Genomic DNA, 18,658 nt, shown 5'->3' with positions numbered 1-18,658 from the left:
CTGGGAAATCACTTTGTGGAATTCAGTTGCCAAAGGATGCAGTGATAGCTATTTGTTTTGGTGGCTTTAAAAGGGGAGCGGACAAATTCATGAAGGAGAGGAGACCCATCAAAAAGAGTCATCTCCATGTTCAGAGGTAGTGCAGCTCGTGGTGGATACAACGGGGAAGGATTTGAACTCTTGTGCCCTAATTGTAGTCCTTCTGGGGCATCTGATTAGCCACCTTGCAGAACAGGATGCTGAAGTCAATGAACAATTGGTCCAATTCAAGATGGGTGTTCTCATGTTCATAATTCCCAGAAATGCAAATCTTGGTTCCTAACTGTGTTGGGAGAAAGGCAGGGCATATAAATACCCTAAATAAATAAGTGACATAAAGACTAATTTTTCTAGTTAAGGACTATTCAGACTGTCGTGGAATCATAGAAACATAGGGTTGGAAGAATCTGCAGGAGAATCTATTGATTTATTTATTTGGTTTGCTTTATACCCCACCCTTTCCCGGCAAAGCTAGGCTCAGGGTGGCTAACAACATATAATACACGCACATATAATATAAAGGTAAAATATACAAATAAAATCATAAAGTTAAAATATAAAATTAAAACAATAAACCGAATCTAAGCTTAATAGGTTAATACCCTATAGGCATATGGTGCCCTAACTCATCTGAAAGGGAAAACGTTCCCACATGGTGACGGGCCAGAAAGGACAGCGGGAGGCCATCAGCTAGAAGTAGTCCTGTTGCTTCTGTGGGAAGGAGGCAGAAAACTAAAAAGGAGAGGGGAAAGAAAACAAAAAGGGAAAAGGAAGAAAAGGAAAAGAGGAAGGGAAAGGGAAAGGGAAGAGGATGGGAAGGGGGAGAGGGGAAGGGGAGACCAGCTAATATGTAATAATCTAGTACAATCCCTGCACAATGCAGGAAATTCACAACTGCCTTTCCACACACACACACACACACACACACAGTAACCTCCTAGTCCACACTCAGAAGATGACCAAAAAAACCCCCTCCAGGATCCCTGGCCAATCTGGCCTGGAGGAAAATTGCTTCCTGACCCTAAAGTGGTGACCGACCAGCATTATCCTGGGCATATAAGAAAGGGCCACGAGAGCTGAGCACTGGCTCCATCCCTTCCTGCCCTTCCTCTCATGATCTGCCAAAGTTCACAGAATCAGCTTAGCTGTCTGATGGCCATCTGGCCTCTGCTTAAAAACCTCCAAAGAAGGTTTTTCTCCTCCTGAGGAAGCCCGTTCTGCTGAGGAACCGCTCTTAACTGTTGATTCTTTTGATTCAGTTTCAACAGACTGGTTTTGGTCCGACCTTCTGGGGCAACAGAAAACAACTCAGCACCATCTTATAGAGAAGTACTTGAAGATGGTTATCATATCACCTCCGTCGACTCCTCTCCAGGCTAAACATACCGAGCTCATTCATCCTTTCCTTTGTTAATGTTTGAAATGTGCTATAAAAATTATTGGTACTAAATAACCTCAAAATCAATTGCTAATGCTGTTACTGAATTCCCAAGGCAAAACTCAAGAGTGTGTTGCTAAACAAAGAAAGAAAACACAAAACCCCCTGCTGCCAGATCTCTGCCTTGTCTTTACGGGTTGAAGGAAGTGGGCCCATTTAGCTTGGAACATAAATGGAGAAAGTTTCCTGGTCTATGACAGGTAACACAGCAGAATTGTGCAAGGCAGGATACCTTGGCTATGCTTCTTCTGGAAAGGTACAGATGAGCGATGGGGAGAGAAATCCCCACCGGTTCTAGTCTTTTGCTGTCTGCAGAATTTGGTCATGTTCAGTGCATGTCCTTGCGTGTTTGTGTGTGTTCAGGACTCTGTCCAACATTCTGTCATACTATCCAACACGGGAGACAAATTAACACCTCCGTAAGGGGACTCATTTAGATCCTCTCGCTCCTGTTAGTGTGAAAAATATTGTTTTTGAAATCTAATTTCGTTTTTTACAAGCCTGGGGACTGTCCGTCTCGCCAGCGGCGGCATTGCTCTGTTTTTAAGGCAGTGCCGCAATGACATCGGCATGTTGATGTACCAATTGGGGTGAGGGAGGACCGAAAAAGAGAGGTGAGGGGGGGGCCGGGCCGGCTCAGTCCCAGGCTGACTTGCATGTGACGTCTGAGCCTGTGAAGAAACAGGGCGAAGAGCAAAGTAACCCAAAGGGATGGGTTTTTTAAAAAAATTATTTAAAGAAGGAAACACGAAATAACAACATCATTATAACAACACCAACCACCAGCAAATAATACAAAAAACACACACAACCCCCCCCCCCACACACACACAAACAAAACATAACTGCAGGATGGGGTTTGTGAGCTGCAGATTAGCCGTGTCTTAGAGACAGAACCAATACTGTTACTTATCCGAATGCCAGTTTTGAAGGCTGCTCATTTTAATATTTTTTCTTTATTTGCTGAAATATTTATACCCTGCCTTTCTGTTGTGGATCAAGATGGCTGCAGAGACCACAATAGCAACTGAGGGCTTGCTTATACAGGCTGCAGAATGAAGTGGCCAGGATTTTTCAGGGCCATATTTATTTATTAATCTATTCATCTATTTATTTGTTTGTTTATTTCATTTGCACCCTGCCTTGAGAACCAGTGTAGTGTAGAGGTCAAGAGCACTGGACTCTAATCTGGAGAACTAGGTTTGATTCCCCACTCCTCCACATGAAGCCAGCTGGGTGACCTTGGGCTAGTCACAGTTCTCGCCGAAGTCTCTCAGCTCCACCTGCCTCACAAGGTGTCTGTTGTGGGGAGAGGAAGGAAGGCAATTGTAAACCGGTTTGAGACTCCTTAAAGGTAGAGAAAAGTGGGGTATAAAAACCAACTTCTTTTTCCCCAAGGGGGAACCAAAACAGCTTACATTGTTCTCCTCTGCTCCGTTTTATCCTCACAACAACCCTGTGAGGAAGGTTAGGCTGAGAGAGTGTGACTGATCCCCGAGGTCACCCAACAAACTTCCATGGCATGAGTGTACTACTCCATATATGTGGGAAGGGGTTAGGGTCGCTAACCTCCATATAAGGCCCGGGAGGTCTCCTTGAATTACAACTGATTTCCAGACTACAGAGATCAGTTCCCCTGGAGCAGATGGACGCTTCAGAGGGCGAACTCGATGGTATACCATAGATTCCAGGTGAAATCCCTCTTCAGATTCTACAGGCACCTCCCCCATATCTCTAGGAGTCTCCCGGGGTGGAGTTGGCCACCCTGGAAGAGGTGCAGCTTGCAAGCTTGGGTGCTGTTTTTTTGTGAGAAAATTCCCTCCATGAGGCTGAAGAAAGGACTGCCATTTGCCGAACAGATCCATAGACTCTAATCCCTGTTCGTATTGAATTTATTTTCTTTTGAACATTTATTGCTGCTTTTCTTGAGGCTGCTTACAATAAACAATCAAGAGCATCAAAATAAAATAATTAAAATACAAATCCAATCAGATCAAAAAGCTCCCCCCTCAAAACCCCACCACAACCAGAATTTTTTTTTTAAAGCAAAAATATTAAAACCAGGAAACTGTGACCAACCTTAACATAAATAAAGATCAGACTATTTAGATCTGGTTAGACCCAAGTTCAAATCCCCACTCATCCATGATGCTCATTGGGTGTCCTTGTGCCAGTCACTTTATTTCAGCCCTGCCTCCCTCACAGGGTTGCTTGTGAGGATAAAATAGAAGAAGGGAGAATCGTTTGCTGCCCTGAGCTCCTTGGAAGAAGGCAAGATTAAAATGTGACAGAAAGAAAAATCATGCCTAAAAGCTTGGAGAAATAAGTGGGATTTCCACCCAGCGCTGGAAATCAGCACATTCTGGTGCCAAGCAAGAATCGAAGGAGAAGGTGTTCCAAAGTTTGGGGGGCCATAACGAAGAAGTCCCCACTCCTGCATGCCATCTGCCTTGCCTCTGAAAAAGTAGGGAAGAGGAATAGGGCTTCAGCTGCAGATCTTAAAACTGGGCAGGAACATATGGGGCATAAGGGACGCATGCCCTCTGACCAATGCTTCCCTACTGTCCTTTCTGAAATATCCCATCCAGATAGCCAGAGGTGCTGACCTGTATGAAGTGTGAGCAGTTCCTTGCATAAGTGATTTTTCATGAAGAAGTTGTATCATGTGAGTACTCATTGTATCATGTGAGTACACATTTTTAAGATTTTGGTTTGGTTGCGAAAAAGGAGTTTTGCCAGTCAACTATCCCAGTGTAAAAGGAATACAGTCTGTCCCAGCAGATGGCCTTTGGGGCTGTGAAAAGGTGGTAGTGTGAGAATTGGGGGGGGGGCACACGAGCCCAAAAGAGTGAGATGTGGGTAGGTACAACCTGGCCAGATCTGTTGGAGATGCTTATTCTTCGGAGTGCAGAGAATACCGTTTCTTGGGCATCGCAAGCCAGAGTGAAGCTTTTCTGGCCTCCTGTCGACACGATACTCAGATTTTCCTGGCCCAGAGCCCCTGCGGTTACAAACCAAGAACAGGCGCCAAAGTAAGCTCTGAGGCAGTTGGGTGTACACAAACGCACACACTCGCGTTTTGTTGATCTCCAAGGGCGGTGGAGGCTTGTCCATAAATACCTGGTAGCGCTATGGCTATCCCTTCCCAGCTGCTGCTAATCCTCAAGTGTTTATCATGTTCTGTTGTCCCTTTTTGCTGCTCTGTTGGTTATGACTCCTGCTCAGGGGGCGAGGTTTTTTTTCTTCCAGATTTATATTTGCCATTATTTTATCAATGGTACTTTTACCTGAAGGACCTTTCTTCAAGAATAGATCTCGCAGTTTTGCTGGTGAAGGCAAAATTGTATTGAAGGTGATTTAGAAATGCCCTGGATGGCTTTTGATTTACAAAAAAAAATGGTACTCTTAGGATGCAATCCTAAAGACACTTTCCTGGGAGTAAGCCCCATTGAATAGCATGGGACTTAGAATCATAGAGTTGGAAGGGACCACCAGGGTCATCTAGTCCAACGCCCTGCACAATGCAGGAAATTCACAACTACCTCCTCCACACACACACAGTGACCCCTACTCCATGCCCAGAAGATGGCCAAGATGCCCTACCTCTCATGAACTGCCTAAGGTCATAGAATCAGCATTGCCATCTAGCCTCTGCTTAAAAGCCTCCAAGGAAGGAGCACTTACCACTTCCCAAGGAAGTCTGTTCCACTGAGGAACCGCTCCAACTGTTAGAAAATTCTTCCTAATATCTAGACGAAAACTCTTTTGATTTAATTTCAACCTGTTGGTTCTGGTCCGACCTTCTGGGGCAACAGAAAACAATCTTCACCATCCTCCATATGACAGCCCTTCAAGTACTTGAAGATGGTTATCATATCCCCTCTCAGTCTCCTCCTCTTCAGGCTAAACATACCCAGCTCCTTCAACCTTTCCTCATAGGACTTGGTCTCCAGACCCCTCACCATCTTTGTTGCCCTCCTCTGGACACGTTCCAGCTTGTCTACATCCTTCTTAAATTGTGGTGCCCCAAACTGAACACAATACTCTAGGTGAGGTCTAACCAGAGCAGAGTAAAGCGATACCTGTAAGCACTTGTCCCATGACAGTTCCATAAACAACACCCACAGACGAGGAGTCCAAAATAGAGTTGATTTATTGGGAAAAGTCTACAGGTTTACAGCAGCTATAGGTAAATTGGCACGAATGGGGGACTAGAAACACGGTGTAGCTTATATGAAAGAACATTGGTCATATCTAGATAGCATTGGCAGGCATGGTAACCCCCCTCCCACTGAGGTTAGATTCCCATGCAACGTAGAGTCATAACAGAAATTCGGCGGTTAGCAAAGCAGTCCTTGGTCAGCACCTGGCAAAACCAAAACAACCCCAGTCTGGCGGCCTCTGCAAAGAGCAGGCCTGACATCCTGCCCCCCCTAAAGCCCCCCCCCATCACTTTACAGGGGCCGGTTTGTAAGGGTACGCAGCATGGAATTTGCGAACCAGGCGAGGGGCGGAGACATCGCGTGAGCGCACCCATTCATCTTGAGCAGGAGTGAAGTGTTTCCAATGAACGAGATATCGGAGGGAACCATGATGGATACGCGAGTCCAAGATTTTAGCAATTTTGAAATGTTCTTCCCCCCCACACACACCATTACCGGTGGCTCTGGGAGCGGTTCGGGTTGCCACTCCGGGGAGGGTACATGTGGTTTCATAGCTACTTCCGCGGTCGCTGACCACCTTGCGACTATGGAGTCGGAAGACATGTGACTCACATGAAACACGGGATGGATTCGTCTCAGTGACTTTGGGAGTGACAGTTCTACAGTCACTGGGTTGATGATCGAGAAATGGGAAAGGGGCCTACAAGCTTAGCACTAAGTTTGCCACATGGACAGGTTGATCGTAGGTTTTTGGTGGACAGATAAACCAAATCCCCCACCCCATAATCCTTACCTGGCGAACGGTGTTTGTCAGCCTGAGCCTTGTATTTACGTTTGGCTCGTTCCAGGTTTTTCACCAGCCAGGGCCAGGTTGTCTGAATCGTGTGCACCCAGTCAGCCACACTTTCACCCCCCTCCTCCCCTGAAATGTTGAAACGGCCAATGGGACCGAAGTCTTGTCCATACACAGCTTGAAAAGGGCTATACCCAGTGGATTGATGCACAGCATTATTGTGAGCATGTTCAGCAAAAGGCAACAATTCAACCCAATCATCTTGATGTTAATTGACATAGCAACGTAGATAGCATTCCAACACAGCATTCATCTGTTCCATTTGGCCGTCCGTTTGGGGATGGAAAGCACTTGACAGACCCTGCTCAACCCCCACCAACTTTAGAAAAGCTTTCCAGAACTTGGCTACATAGCTACTTCCGCGGTCGCTGACCACCTTGCGCGGGAAACTATAGAGTCGGAAGACATGTGACACGAAGAGGCGGGCCAGTTTGGGGGCGGACGGGATACCTGCGCAAGGGACGAGATGCACCTGTTTAGAGAACAGGTCAGTGATTACCCAAAGTACAGTTTTCCCTTCACTGAGGGGGAGGTCAGTCATGAAATCCGTTGCAATTACTTCCCAGGGTCTAGTGGGGGTCTCTAATGGTTGTAAAAGTCCGGGAGGTTTACCCTGGGACCTTTTGACAGTAGCGCATATTGGGCAACTGCGGATGAACGAATCCACGTCAGTTTGCATGCCTGCCCACCAAAACTGTCTCTGTAACAAATGCAACGTTTTTAGAAATCCAAAGTGCCCTGCGGTCTTGGCTCCATGGACCAGCTGTAGAATCTCCCTTCACAGTCCCTTAGGCACATACAGCTTAGATTTATACCAGTAACCCCCATGTTCAATCAGAGAAGCTTGGAGGGTTTGCGCAGAGTTCGGCTTGGTACCTGGAACGAAGAGAGTTCATAAAGGAGTCTGTGAGACCCACCCCATCTGGCGTCGGTACCGTGTTGGCGGGCTCCACTCCGGGAGGGGAAGCTGGCGCCTCGGAGGGGAGTCGGACGGTTGGATCACCCAGGCGACTAGGCGCAGGCGAAGAAGGCGAGGGGGTGGAGCGGTCGGGCCGACCGACGTGGTGCGGCATGGAATTCCCCCCCCACGCGATGACTGTGGTGGGAGCCGGGCTTGTGATCGGGTTTGAACCGCCAGAGTGGGCAGGAGACCTCTCTGCGCAGGAGTGAACAGGAACTTTGTGGGGCGGTCAACCTTGGTAGGGTATTGGGGTAGTCTGGATAGAGCATCTGCCAGGACATTCTGCTTCCCTGGTACATGTTTTAATACGAAGCAGAATTGAGCGAAGAAGTCCGCCCAGCGTACCTGTTTCGTGGACAGTGAGTGCCTTCAGGTTCTTGTGATCACTCCACACTTCAAAAGGGACTTTAGAACCTTCCAAAAATTGTCTCCATACCGTGAGGGCATGGTGGACGGCGGCCGCGTCTTTTTCCCAGATCGCCCAGTTGAGCTGAGACTGCTCGAACTTCTTAGAGAAGTAAGCGCACGGATGCAGAAGACCGTCCCTCCCTCGCTGAAGAAGTGCACCCCCCATTGCCACGTCCGAGGTGTCAACCTGGACTATGAAATTTGCTCAGGATCAGGGTGTTTCAACACCGGTTCGGAGGTAAATAGTCGCTTGAGAGTATCAAAAGCGGTTTGGCACTGGGGGGTCCAAGTGATTTTAGTCGAAGGCAACGTGTCTGCACTTCCCTTTCCCTTAGTCTTAAGGAGATCAGTGATGGGGAGTGCGACTCGAGCGAAGTTGGGGATGAAACCTCTGTAGAAGTTAGCGAACCCAAGAAATTGTTGAACCTGTTTGCGGGTTGAGGGAGGCTCCCAACTGGTGACAGACTGCACTTTCTCAGGGTCCATAGTGAGACCGTGGTGTGAAATTATATAGCCCAAGAAAGTCAATTGTTTTTGGTGAAAGTCGCACTTGGACACCTTAGCATAGAGCTGATTGTCTCTGAGACGTTGCAATACTTCCCTCACCAGGGCAATGTGTTCATCCATAGTTTTAGAGTAAATGAGAATTTCATCCAAATAAACGACCACTCCTTTATATAACAAGTCATGTAGGATCTCATTAATGAATTGCATGAAGACCCCCGAGGCCCCTTTTAATCCAAACGGCATCACTAAGAATTCATACATGCCAAAGCAACTGGAAAAGGCTGTTAGGGGTACATCCCCATCCCGGATCCTGATTCTGTAATAAGCTTCTACCAAGTCTAATTTAGTAAAGATACGCCCCTCCTTTAGTTGCCCCAAGAGATCTGAGATCAGAGGAATGGGATAGGCATTGGACTGGGTGACTGCATTGAGTTTCCGAAAGTCGATGCATAACCGCAAGTCACCCGTCTTCTTGCGCACAAAGAAAGCGGGGGCCGAAGAAGGGGCGGTAGATGGTCGGATGAAACCTCGAGCCAAGTTCTTGTCCAAGAATTCACGTAACACTGTATGTTCGGAAGCGCTCATGGGGTAGATCTTACTTTTGGGTAGTTTCCCATCCCCCACCACCTCGATAGCACAGTCGGTTTTGCGTTGGGGGGGTAGTACATCACATTCCCATACATCAAAAACGTCTGCAAAGTCCTGATATTCAGCAGGCAGTGGAGAGGAAGAGGGGGTGTCTGAGACTAAAGCCGGGGTTGATGGAGGTACAATGGCTACCTCGTGACTGTGTTGGTCGCAATCAGGACCAGAGAACTTTATAGGCCCAGCCCCCCAGTCAATATACGGGCTGTGTCCCTTGAGCCAGTTTATTCCCAACACCACTTCGTATTTGATTGGGGCTATGGTGAAGTTTATTTGCTCCCAATGGTGGCCAATGCCCATCGCTACCCCGCGAGTACGACGATCAACTGGCCCACCCTTAAAGTCACTGCCATCCATTTGGGCAAATTGAATGGGAGCTGACAGAGTCTCTGACTTAACTTTGAGCACTTTGAAAGTGGCCTCATTGATTAGGGAGCGGGCACACCCGGAATCTATTAGTGCTTTGACCTGTAATTGGGGGCCCTTTTTGTAGTGTTGTAACGCTTTCTTTGCCAAAATGTAAGCACTTGACATTTGACAATTCCATAAACAACATCCACAGACGAGGAGTTCAAAATAGAATTGATTTATTGGAAAAAGTCTACAGGTTTACAGCAGCTATAGGTAAATTGGCACAAATGGGGGACTAGAAACACGGTGTAGCTTATATGAAAGAACATTGGTCATATCTAGATAGCATTGGCAGGCATGGTAACCCCCCTCCCACTGAGGTTAGATTCCCATGCAACTCAGAGTCATAACAGGAATTCGGCGGTTAGCAAAGCAGTCCTTGGTCAGCACCTGGCAAAACCAAAACAACCCCAGTCTGGCGGCCTCTGCAAAGAGCAGGCCTGACATCACCATCACTTTGCGTGATCTGGACACTACACTTCTGTTGATGTAGCCCAAGATCACATTTGCCTTTTTAGCTACTGCATCACACTGCTGACGCATGTTCAGTGTTTGGTCTACTAAGACCTCAAGATCCTTTTCGCACACACTACTGCTAAGACAAGTCTCCCCCATCCTCTAATTATTCATTTGATTTTTCCTACCTTAATGCAGAACTTTACATTTATCTTTGTTGAAATTCATTTTATTAGTTTTAGCCCAATTCTCCAGCCTGTCAAGATCATCCTGTATCCTGACTCTTTAAAAAGCTGTTTATGGAGCCACCCTGGCCTCTTTAGGCAATTATCTGCAAAGCACAATAAAGTGAAGTGCAATAAAACAAGGTAAACCCATATTTGTGTTTCTGGATTTTCTTTGCCACACTGTCCACATTATTATAGAGGGAAGAAAGCAGGCATCTGACACATTCAGTGCCCATCACAACATGATTGCTTGGTATTGACATTGCCTTTTCATTGTTCAAAGCCCTTCCCATACATAGTTTTTTGCAGACCTTACAACAGCTCTGTAAGGTAGGCTAGGGTTATTATTTTCCCTATATTGCACATTGTATGGGGGGAGGGTCTGAAGCAGAGGGAAAGCACCTGGTCTAAGACCAAAAGGTCTGGACCACAATGAAAGTGTTAGTCTATAAGGTGCCACAAGACTCCTTGTTACAAGCACTTGACATTTTGGGTCGTGTTTTCTCAATGCATCATGGGGGCAAAAAAGAATCTCGAGGCCATCATGCATCTGGGTCACATCAGGATTTCTTTCCTGCAGTGCAGAGAACCAGCGTGGCATAGTGGTTAGGAGCTGTGGACTCTGATATGGAGAACCAGGTTTGATTCCCCACTCCTCCACATGAACGGCTGACTCTAATCTAGAGAACCAGGTTGGTTTCCCCACTCCTACACATGAAGCCAGCTGGGTGACCTTGGGCTAGTCAAAGTTCTCTTAGAGCTCTCTCAGCCTCACCTACCTCACAAGGTGTCTGTTACGGGGAGTGGAAGGGAAGGAGATTGTAAGCCAGGTTCATTCTCCTTAAAAGGTAGAGAAAATCGGCATATAAAAAACAACTCTTCTTATCCATTAGCATGCAAGCACTGTGAAAGTATCCATTAGCATGTAAGCCTCTTTTGTCTGTTAGAGTGTGTGTGGGGGGGGGGAACTGTGGCACAGCATAGAGCATCTGCTTGGCATGCAGAAGGTCCCAGGTTCAATCCCCATCATCTCCAGTTAAGAGGTTCAGGTGGCAGATGATGCGAAAGAGCTTGACCTGAGATCTTGGAAAATCTCTCCCTGTCAGAACAGACAACACTGATCTTGCTAGACGAAGGGTCTGACCCAATATAAGGCAACTTATATGTGTCACTGGCAATTTGGTAGCGGGAAGATAAGACACACGATTCAAGGGAGTTTAAAATTACTGCCTTCTGTATAAAACTTGAGTTTTTAAAATCCTAGAACAATGGAAGATTGGTAATGTACCCATTCCACTTTGGAACCAAGACCAGGTAACTTGAGGATCCAAGACGCAGGGGGAAATTCAGAAAAGGAGACTATCAGAATCCTCCCTTAAAAACACAACTTCCCCGAAAAACAGTCATGGCAAGACCCAGCACAAATTAATTTTGTTCACGTGGATGCAGCCGTAGGCAGACACCGTAACTGTTTGTCCTCGGCGGTGATTTAACCGTTGGCCATGGACGTCACCAAGTGTGGCCTTTGGAAGGGGTACCGGGCAGAGGGGGCGTGGGTCGGACAGTATCCAGGATGGCGCAGAAGCACACTGGGGCTGTCTGTCTGAGAGACTGTGTGTCCCCGTGCCCGGGTGCCTCTTGGACCGTGGAGCTACCTGCCTTGGTGGGGGTGGGGGAGGTGACATCATGTCTGCCCAACACCGGTGGATGTACAACACCCTCCTTTGAGAGGACTGCCACAGGTGGGAGGAGATGCTGTTGAAGACACGTCAGGGTCTGCCAGAGACACATGTTGAACGTCAGCTCTGAGAACCAGCCTGGATGGCAGACAGAATTTAAAACTTACGTTTACGGCAGGAGAGGAGGAATTTTCTTCCAGAAGACTCTCCTCTGTGAATGTGGATGGAGATTTGCTGAATACTTGATGAATATACTTGGCATCTAGGGTTGCCAACCTCCAGGTGCTAGCTGGAGATATCCTGCTGTTACAACTGATCTCCAGGTGACAGAGATCTGGAGAAAATGGCCATTTTGGCAATTGGACTCTATGGCACTGAAGTCCCTCCCCTCCCCAGGCTCCACCCCAAAAACCTCCCACCGGTGGCGAGAAGGGACCTGGCAACCTTATTGGCATCTGTCAACATTCAGCCTTGGGATTTGATCAGGTTCAAAATTCCAACATGCAGAGGCAGTTTGCTTTGGATTGCATTTGACCTACAATGGCAGTTAACATTTTATTATACCCAATTGTTGGTGAGAGATCCAGCCTCTTTTGCATATGGTGAACAGGATACAAAGAGGTTTAAGTCTAAGAATGCAATGTAAAAAACCCCAGGCTCTTAGACATCCTTGGTGTCTGGAATTTCCAGCCTTGACTACTGTCATGCGTGTTGTGCGGGGCTGTCTCTGAAGACCACTCGTAAACTTCAGTTCTCATCTTTGCTCTGAGGCCCTGTAGCCTGTCCCTGATTGCCAACTTAGTGCTAGGTCCAGTTCTAGGTTTTCCATTTAAAGTCCTTCACAGCTTGGGACATGTGTACAATGGGGCCCACGTGATCCCACTTGTTGGTCTTTTTAAGTGGTCAAAGGGTTTGGTGAGAAGTTCAGGGGGGAAGGATCAGGGCATTGATGCAGAAGTGCAGAAAAAACTACACAATTTGTGCCGGGATGCAACATAGGGGGTTACTGCACTTTGTATTCCCAGCGATGTATTAACAGTTTGAAAATGTTATTAAAAACATCACTTTAAAAGGGTTTTTGGATACCACGGCTTATAAATGGTTGGAAGACGTCTTCACAACTAAAGGGGCCAAACAAAGTGCGAACAGTATTTTTTATAACGTTTTCAAACTCTTAATACATCAGTGGGAATACATAGAAAGTGCGAACAGTATTTTTTATAACATTTTCAAACTCTTAATACATCGCTGGGAATACAAGTGCGGTAACCCCCATAGTTTTTTCTCTAAGATTTGCTGAAACACCCACTGGTTTGGTTCACATCCTGTTTGCCACTCGCAAACTGATTTTTCAGTAGACAATTTGCCCGTTCATTGACCCAATGTCGCTTCAACAACTCCTTCCTAACAGTTTGACAAGCAGTTGTTTAAACAGACTGATAAATCGGTCTACAAGGTTGAGTATCCCTTATCCGGACTGCTTGGGACCAAAACACACAAAGCTGCCTTATACTGAATCAGACCCTTGGTCCATCAAAGTCAGTATTGTCTACTCAGACCGGCAGCGGCTCTTCAGGGTCTCAAGCTAGAGGTCTTTCATATCACTAGCCTGATCTCATCAGATCTCAGAAGCTAAGCAGGGTCAGCCCTGGTTAGTATTTGGATGGGAGACCACCAAGGAAGTCCAGGGTTGCTGTGCAGAGGAAGGCACTGGCAAACCACCTCAGTTAGTCTCTTGCCATGAAAACCCCAAAAAGGGGTCGCCATAAGTCAGCTGTGACTTGACGGCACTTTACACACACGCACGCTTGCCTCGTCCCTTTAACTGGAGATACCAGGGATTGAACCTGGGACCTTCTGCATGCCAAGCCGATGCTCTACCACTGAGCCACGGCCCCTCCCAAGTGGTCCATATGTCGGATCTTTCTGTATATTGGAATATTTTGGAATTTTTGCACAAACATGATGAGACATCTTGGGGATGGGACCCAAATTCATTTATGTTTATATACACTTTATACACATAGCCTGCATGTTATTTTAAACAATATTTTCAATAATTTTGTGTACACTGAACCATCAGAAAGCAAAGGTGTAACTATCTCACTAGAATACCTGTTTTGCAAAAACCGAGGGCAAACTGTCCTGCAGGCGTTCAAACCATTTAGAGCTGAACTGGGCAGACCCCCATGAGTAGCTCACGTCAGACTGACAGTCGAAGTTGGCAAGTTTTCCCTGTCGAGCACGTTTACTTCAATCTTAACAGCATTCCTCGTTTTTCTGCAAGAGGTATTTAGTTTCCACAGCTGTCCTGTATTCTGTGACAATTATTTAATTAGAAGAGTTGGTTTTTATATGCCGATTTTCTCTACCTTTAAGGAGAATCAAAGATTCTTACAATCGCCTTCCTCTCCCCACAACAGACACCTTGTGAGGTAGGTGGGGCTGAGAGAGTTCCGAGAGAACTGTGACTAGCCCAAGGTCACCCAGTAGGCTTTATGTGGAGAAGTGGAGAATTGAACCTAGCTCTCCAGATTAGAGTCCACTGCTTTTAACCACTACACCACGCTGGCTCTCATTAGTTGTTTGTTTGCAATGAGATAGCTTTAAAAGGGGAACTAGACATTCACGTAGGAGTTTCATGAATGGCTATTGGCCATGCAGACTAAATGGAACTTCCATGTTCAGATGCAGTAAACCCCCTGCAGTAAACCCCAGTAAACCACTTGCTGGGGGAGCAACCAAGGAGCAACTTTGGCCTTTATGTCCTGTTCATAGGCCATACAGGGGCCTCTGAGAGAACAGGATGCTGGACACGATGGACCAATGACCTGATCTGGCATGGCTGCTCTTTTGTTGTTACAGTTAGTACATGCTGGTTGTGGTCATTGGTTAATGACTTTTATGGATATTTGTTGGTTGAACTGCTTTGAGCTTGAAGGACAGCTGAACAGACATGCTTAGATAAATAACACACACATCACCCTAGGATTCTGCAAGTTAAGGGCTATGTGAAAATTGTACCTTAAAAAAAGTGTACCTTTGCACCCATTTTTGTCTCTGATGTTTTGGTCAGGGCCAGTTTGAGGCATCTATTATCTCAGGCAAAGTACACCCATCCTCTTGGGGATCTGGCTGATGCAGGCCTAAGAAGGGAAGCCAGCTACTGTGGGGCTCTATAGGGTTGCCAACATCCAGGTGGTGGCTGGAGATCTCCCATTACAACTGGTCTCCAGGCAATAGAGATCAGTTTCCCTGGAGAAAATGGCTGCTTTGGCATTTGGACTTGATGGCATTGACGTCCCTCCCCTCTCCAAACCCCGCCTTCCTCAGGCTCCATCCCCAAAATCTCCAGGTATTTCCCAACCTGGAGCTGGCAACCCGAAGCATCTATGCCTTGTATGCTGTTCTTCCCAAAGCTATCTGAAGTTCAGTTTTGACCCTATGTATGCAACGATAGTTTAAGGAGAGGCATAATTTAAATGGGGGAAATTCGCACGTGAGGATGAATCAGCCTTGATTCACACAAGGAAGAAGCAAGGACAAACTGAATGGGCCCACAAAATTTGTTAGTGTCTTCGTTTCTGCGTTTGGAAATCGAGACACTGGTGTGTACTACCAGCAAGGAAAGGCACCTTCCCCTGTGGTGCCAGATCGCAGCTCTCCGTGAGTGCGGCCAGTGAAGAGGCACTCTGCCGTCACTCAGGGTTTTGGCAGGGGCTCCCCTTTCTCTCGGCGGGGGATCTGGTCTGGTGGTTTGGCAGCAGAGGAGGGACGCTCCCCCCCCCCACACCCAAACAAGCTACTCTTTGCTGGAGACACATGTGGCTGAAATGGGTGTCTGTTTGGTGGGCAGGAAGGGAGAGCATGAGATAGTCCCAGGAGGGGGAGAGGCACTTTTCCACTCCAAGACTTAGTTGTTTTTCATGCCCCGTAGTTGATCAGGTTTGCACTTGAGCCAGGATTTAGCCTCAGAATTAGGTCCCAATGCCAGACCATCACGCCCAAGGGAAGGGCTAGTTCTTCAGCCAAGCTGCCCACACCGCTGCTTGGTAGGACACAAACGATGCCGCAGGTATAAGGCCTCTTTCCACACCCTGTTGGCACTAAGTCGATCACTTTAGAAGGAAGATATTATCCGATTCCAATCCAGATGTCAAATGACTGGTTCCGTGGACGTCTGAATGTTCTGAGGACCCCTGCTGAATATTCGCCATCTTGGAGGAGAATTTTCAAGGAGAATATTTCATTTTGGCTCTAGTTTCTGACAAGGAAAGTACAAAGCAACCCTCTGTTGTGACACTGAAGTGAGAGTAAGGAAGAAGAAAGTTCCTCTGAGCATTCGCAGATTGCCTTTTCCCTCTGGCATTCATCATTAGAAGGGTTTTTGCACCAGGAAAGCTTGAGCCCCACAACCTATTTAGAAATTAAATTCTGCCTGGAAATCTCAAGGGAGACCTCTACTCACACAGAATCAGGGGCTACAGTTTTGGCCCCGTTTGTACAGAGATGTGCCTTTTCTTTGTGGACTCTCTGCATTTTTAAACAGCTTCACAACAGGCCGAACATTAATAGGACTGTCACTGCCATTAAAAGCCACACCTGTTGTACTTTTGCCTGTTAAAAGCTCTGAACTTCCATCCAGGAAACATAAAGGGGTGCCCCTACCCCGAGACCAGTTAGAGGCAGCTGCAAATAACCAGCGCCCACTCACCCCCACACATACAAAAGCAAGATATATGCAAAGAGTTAAACTTTTCCTTTTCCAGCTGTTTTAAGCACTTGTGTTTTTATATGCAACCCAGGCAGGCTCTCCCTCCCACCTCGCTCCCCCACCCCCTGTGGTCTGGCCTCTGGTGATGGAAAAAAGAACGACACCTTGCAAGACGTCAAGCTAGCCATGGGTCCGAAACCGTGGTTGGCTTTTAATGGGCTGCTCTTGGGCCCGTATTTGTTGACGCTGCAATTAGCTAAACCAACTCCTTTCAGCAGCTGCCATAAGGGCTGCCAGAGTACACAAGGCACTACAGTGCCCCCTAGGGGCAGGGGAGAATGGGGGGCAGAGGAGAGGTTAGAAAGAGAAGGGAGAGCAGAACAGGATGAATGATGGAGAGGAGAGGCCCAGAACTTGGGGGTGGGAGGGAATGCATGTATGCATGCATGCAGTTTTGCTTGGGTGAATGCATCAACCCAATTGCCATCACCACCACCCCCAATTGGCAACACACCTTGTCCTCTAAAAACATCCCTCAATCCAAAAAGCACTCCGCTGTTCCTTCAGAGCTGGGAATTGGTCAACTCACGGTCAGGCCGCTGCCTGCTTCTTCTCCCTTTCTGCCTGTCACAGATAACTGACTTTTGAATTTCAACAGTTCAACAGTATCTGTCTTTTTTCTTTGTCCTTGACTCTCCCCATGTGAAGAGCTGTCTCCCTTGTGCTTCTGTGTGAGAGATCCCTCAGATGATGAGTCAATGCCAAGAGCGAGCGTGGTGTAGTGGTTAAGAGCTGCAAACTCTAACCTGGTGAACTGGGTTTGATTCTCCACTCCTCCACATGCAGCCTTCTGAGTGACCTTGGGCTAGTCACAGTTCTCTCTGAATTCTCTCAGTCCCACCTACCTCACAAGGTGTCTGTTGTGGGGAGGGGAAGGGAAGGTGATTGTAAGCTGCTTTGAGACTCCTTAGGTAGAGAAAAGTGGGGTATAAAAACCAGCTCTTCTTCTTCTTCTTCATTCTATTTGTCTCATTTCAGTTCATCATATCAGAGAGCGAGCGAGGAGAACCGCCATGCCTGGTTGAATGTCCCCGGGAGAGAGGGCGACCCATCTGTGCCTCTGATGGGAAGCTCTACAAGTCTCCATGTACTTTCCAGAGGGCGCGTTGCCGCGAGCCTTTCCTAGAAGCTTTGCCACGGTCCCACTGCGGCGGGGGTGCCCATCGAGAACCCAACAGTAGGTAGAGACTTGGTGGAAAGGACTGGGGGTAGGGTTGAGGGAGTTTGTGTAAGGTGGCCAAGAGCTAAAGAGCTCTTATATCTTTAGAAATACCTTTGGAAGTGTTTGAAGACAGCAGCTCCTCTGAAATCAGGCAACCATGTTATCAATCGGGGCATGTTGGGATGGTAATGTCATTTTTTTGTGCCGTCAAGTCACAGTTGACTTATGGCAACCCCATTAGGGTTTTCAAGGCAAGAGACCTTCAGAGGTGGTTTGCCATTGCCTGGCTCCCCATCACGATCCTGATATTCCTTGGAGATCTCTCATCCAAATACTAACCAGGAACGAGATCAAGCTAGCCTGGGGCTATCCAGGTCAGGGGTAATGTCATACCAATACAGAAAAATCATAATTGGTTGCTCATTAGGTTCCAGGCATGACTCAAAGTGTTCGTTATGAACTATAAAATCCTAAACATGTAGGATCAGAACCAACTCCTCCCCTATGAACCTGCCCAGGAATCAAATGAGACTAATGGCAAATGCCCTTCTTCAGGTACCCCCACCTGAAGCAGGTGGATTCTGGGTACCAGGCCTTCTACTTGGTGGTGACTTAACTCCATAGCTCCACTCCTGGGGGGATCCACCCGATGTCCTCATCATCACCATTTAGACACCTGGTCAAGTCCATCTTTATTTCCTGTGAAGAAGGGGGAACTAAGAGATCGTAATCACCTCTACTCTGCAGCTTGCCTCTGCAGATACGATGACGTCCCTGGGATACATCCCTGTTCGCACCCTGAAGATTATTTCTGGAATGAGAGATAGTCCAGCTTGTGGCTGAATGGAAATTGCCCCCTTGGGCCCAGAATCCTCTTGGTCCTAGAGTTGTAGGGTAGAAAGATCTAAGGGGTGAGAGTAATGTTCTCTTGGCAT

At 47.2% G+C, this 18,658-nt stretch overlaps 1 protein-coding gene across 1 annotated transcript in view; it reads left to right on the top strand.

Annotated features, from left to right (window-relative positions):
- Positions 1–18,658, top strand: part of LOC130475255 (SPARC-related modular calcium-binding protein 1-like) — a 45,581-nt gene that overhangs the window by 15,328 nt on the left and 11,595 nt on the right. The window contains exon 2 of the mRNA XM_056847001.1: positions 17,540–17,738. Coding sequence (XP_056702979.1) covers positions 17,540–17,738 — 199 coding nt within the window. The remainder of the gene's footprint in view (positions 1–17,539; positions 17,739–18,658) is intronic.

This window comes from Euleptes europaea, chromosome 3 (assembly GCF_029931775.1).
Source record: "Euleptes europaea isolate rEulEur1 chromosome 3, rEulEur1.hap1, whole genome shotgun sequence".
Lineage (NCBI taxonomy): Eukaryota > Metazoa > Chordata > Lepidosauria > Squamata > Sphaerodactylidae > Euleptes > Euleptes europaea.
Note: the sequence above shows the minus strand (reverse complement) of the source record. Positions and strands in the feature narration are given on the sequence as shown.